Raw genomic sequence first — 2718 nt, forward strand, 5'->3', positions numbered from 1 at the left:
TTTGTTGGGCACAGTTGGAGAGTTACAATAAGAAAAGGTATTTAGCTAACAATTTTTTGAAAAAGTTGACTTTTCAAAAGGTCCTGGTATCTGAGTCAGCTGGTGCTATCAAACAATTGTTGGACATTACCAAGGAATGCCTACATGCATTAAAAAGTATCGGTGTAAACGTTAGTAATTGGGACATTATTATAATACACCTCATTAGTAAAAAATTTGATCCAGAATCCCGTAAACAATGGGAGCAGAAAATTAGTGATTCCACCAGTGATTTACCAAATTTTAATCAATTTGGAGAATTTTTACAAAGTAGGTTTAGATCCATGGAACATCTGGATACAAGGGTTCCAAACATTGAAAAGACTAATTGTGCTCACGTTGCGACTACAATCATAACTTGAAGTTTTTGTACGGAAAATCACAAATTATGTAATTGTAACAAATTTGCAAAGGAAAATACTGACACGCGACGTAATTTAGTCCAATCTCACCATTTATGCTTCAACTGTCTCGGTTCAGATCATTCGGTATACCAGTGTACGATATCTACAAGGTGTCGTCTTTGTAAGAAAAAATACCACACACTACTTCATCCCAAAATCCCTAAATCGGTCAATTACATAAAGACTGATCAGCCTGTAGATAATAAGGTTGCGGCTAAGTTAATCCCACCGCAAACTCATGTCGAGTTCCCAATTGCCCAAGTATTGCTTAAGTAAAGCTTCAGTAAAAGTAGAGTCAGCCAAAATGAATTCTGCATTCGTTTTAAGATCGCTGCTTGATCAGGGATCTCAGGCTTCGTTTATTACGGAATCGGCTGTACAATTGTTGGGTCTCAAAAAGATACCAGGGACCAGTATAGTATCAGGTTTAGGCGGCGACCAATTGACTTTAGCTTCAAAGTCGTCGGTAGTTATAAAAATTCAGTCCCGTCTTGATTCAAGCTTTTCTATTACAGTTAAGGCTCATGTTTTAAGTTAACTGACAACTTTTCTACCAAGTAGTAAAGTTTTTGTTCAAGTTTTACCAGCACTCCCGTCCATGGAATTAGCTGATCCATCGTTTGATATACCAAACAGAATAGATATTCTTTTAGGTGCTGTGGTATATAGCCAGATCTTGTTGGAAGGTTTGATCAGAGGTTCTTCCGGCTCTGTCGTTGCACATCACACAAGACTCGGTATGATCTTATCTGGTAAAATACACAGCGAAAACCAAGAAATCAACCATGGCGAGACGTGTCTCAATGTAGTAAACCTACATTTAGCTCAATCAAATGAGAACGAGCTTCTCAAAAAGTTTTGGGAGCTAGAGTCTGAACCATCCTTTGATAGGACTAAACACTTAACTCTAGAAGAGAAAAGTTGTGAGGAACTTTTTATTAAAACTACTAGACGCGATGAGTCTGGTAGGTACATCGTCAAACTACCCTTCAAAACGAAAAATCCACTTTGTCTACACGGTAAGATTACCGTTACATTTAGATAAAGAATATCGCGCACAAGCGTTTTCTCATGTTAGAAAAATGTTTGTTGAGAACACCCGATCTCAAAACTGAGTATTCCAAGGTCTTGGAGGAGTACCTCAGTCCGGACCATGCAGAAGTGGTAAAACCAAGTGAAGTGGTAAAAAAAGGAGTAGTAAGTATATCTACCCACCACGCCGTGGTTCGTCAAGATAAGTCTACAACTAAGGTTCGCATGGTGGTTGACGCGTCATGTACCGATTCTAATGGAATATCACTGAATAGTGAATTAATGGCGGGTCCTACGCTCAAACCAGAATTGCGACATTTGATTATGCGATGGCGGTGCTACCCGATCGCTCTTGTGGCCGACATTGTTAAAATGTATCGGCAGATAAAGGTAGCTGATGAAGTCGTAAATTTTCAACGTATATTTTGGCGTGAAAATCCAGATGTTACAACATCTTCGTTTCTTGCGAGTAACTTTTGGTACTTCCTCAGCCCCACTTCTTGCTGTTCGGTGTCTCCAGCAGCTAGTCAACGACGAGGGTTCTGAATTCCCATTAGCGGTCTCTAGAGTCCTTAGTCAATTTTATATGGATGACTTGATGACCGGCTGTCATTCCATAGCTGAAATTACTACTTTGTTTAAACGTGGAGGATTTCCACTTCAGAAGTGGTCAAGTAATAGCAAGGACTTACTGAAGGTAATAAAAAATGAGGCTGATGATGTAAACCAGAATTTGGAACTAAATACCGACGACGTTATAACGATTTTCGGTCTGAAATGGAATAGAGAAGCTGACGAATTTCGTTTTACGGTCGATCTACCTATTTTGCAAGCTCTTGTAACAAAACGAAAGATGATAATGCTCGTCTCTACGATCCTTTGGGGTGGATAGCACCGATTATCACCACAGCGAGTTTTTATTCAAAATACAAGGTGTGGCTACCCAGAGTCGATTGGGATAGTGAACTTCCGGATTCAATTCGTAAAAACTGGACGAATTTTCGAAACAATTTGAAAGCGCTAACCGAGTTTCGAGTACCTCGATGGATTCACTCCAAGAAAGACAGAAGATAAGGTATTTGAATTGCACGGGTTTTCAGACGCATCCAATGTGGCGTATGCAGTAGTGTCTACGCGCGCATAATTGATGAACAAGGAAGAGTACATATGCATTTGATCTGATGATGCATTTCACCTCCAAAACCAGAGTAGCTCCAATCAAACAAATATCAATCCCACTCCT

The 2718-nt window shown here is 39.6% G+C and overlaps 1 protein-coding gene across 1 annotated transcript; it reads left to right on the top strand.

The window, feature by feature from the left end:
* Positions 1 to 1041: 1041 nt before the first annotated feature.
* On the top strand, positions 1042 to 2367 carry LOC113234886. Its single transcript, XM_026470408.1, has 3 exons — positions 1042 to 1408; positions 1522 to 1893; positions 1967 to 2367. The coding sequence occupies exons 1-3, from the start codon at positions 1042 to 1044 to the stop codon at positions 2365 to 2367; spliced, it is 1140 nt and encodes a 379-aa protein (XP_026326193.1).
* The last annotated feature ends 351 nt before the right edge of the window (positions 2368 to 2718 follow it).

The sequence above is a fragment of the Hyposmocoma kahamanoa genome, unplaced genomic scaffold (assembly GCF_003589595.1).
Source record: "Hyposmocoma kahamanoa isolate Upper Pololo Valley unplaced genomic scaffold, ASM358959v1 86, whole genome shotgun sequence".
NCBI classification, from domain to species: domain Eukaryota; kingdom Metazoa; phylum Arthropoda; class Insecta; order Lepidoptera; family Cosmopterigidae; genus Hyposmocoma; species Hyposmocoma kahamanoa.

Coding starts and splice junctions, on each gene's coding strand:
- LOC113234886 (XM_026470408.1), top strand. CDS start 1,042: ATGGAATTAGCTGATCCATCGTTTGATATACCAAACAGAATAGATATT. Junction 1,409..1,521: donor TACTAGACGCGATGAGTCTG/GTAGGTACATCG, acceptor TTCTCATGTTAG/AAAAATGTTTGTTGAGAACA. Junction 1,894..1,966: donor TGAAGTCGTAAATTTTCAAC/GTATATTTTGGC, acceptor GTACTTCCTCAG/CCCCACTTCTTGCTGTTCGG.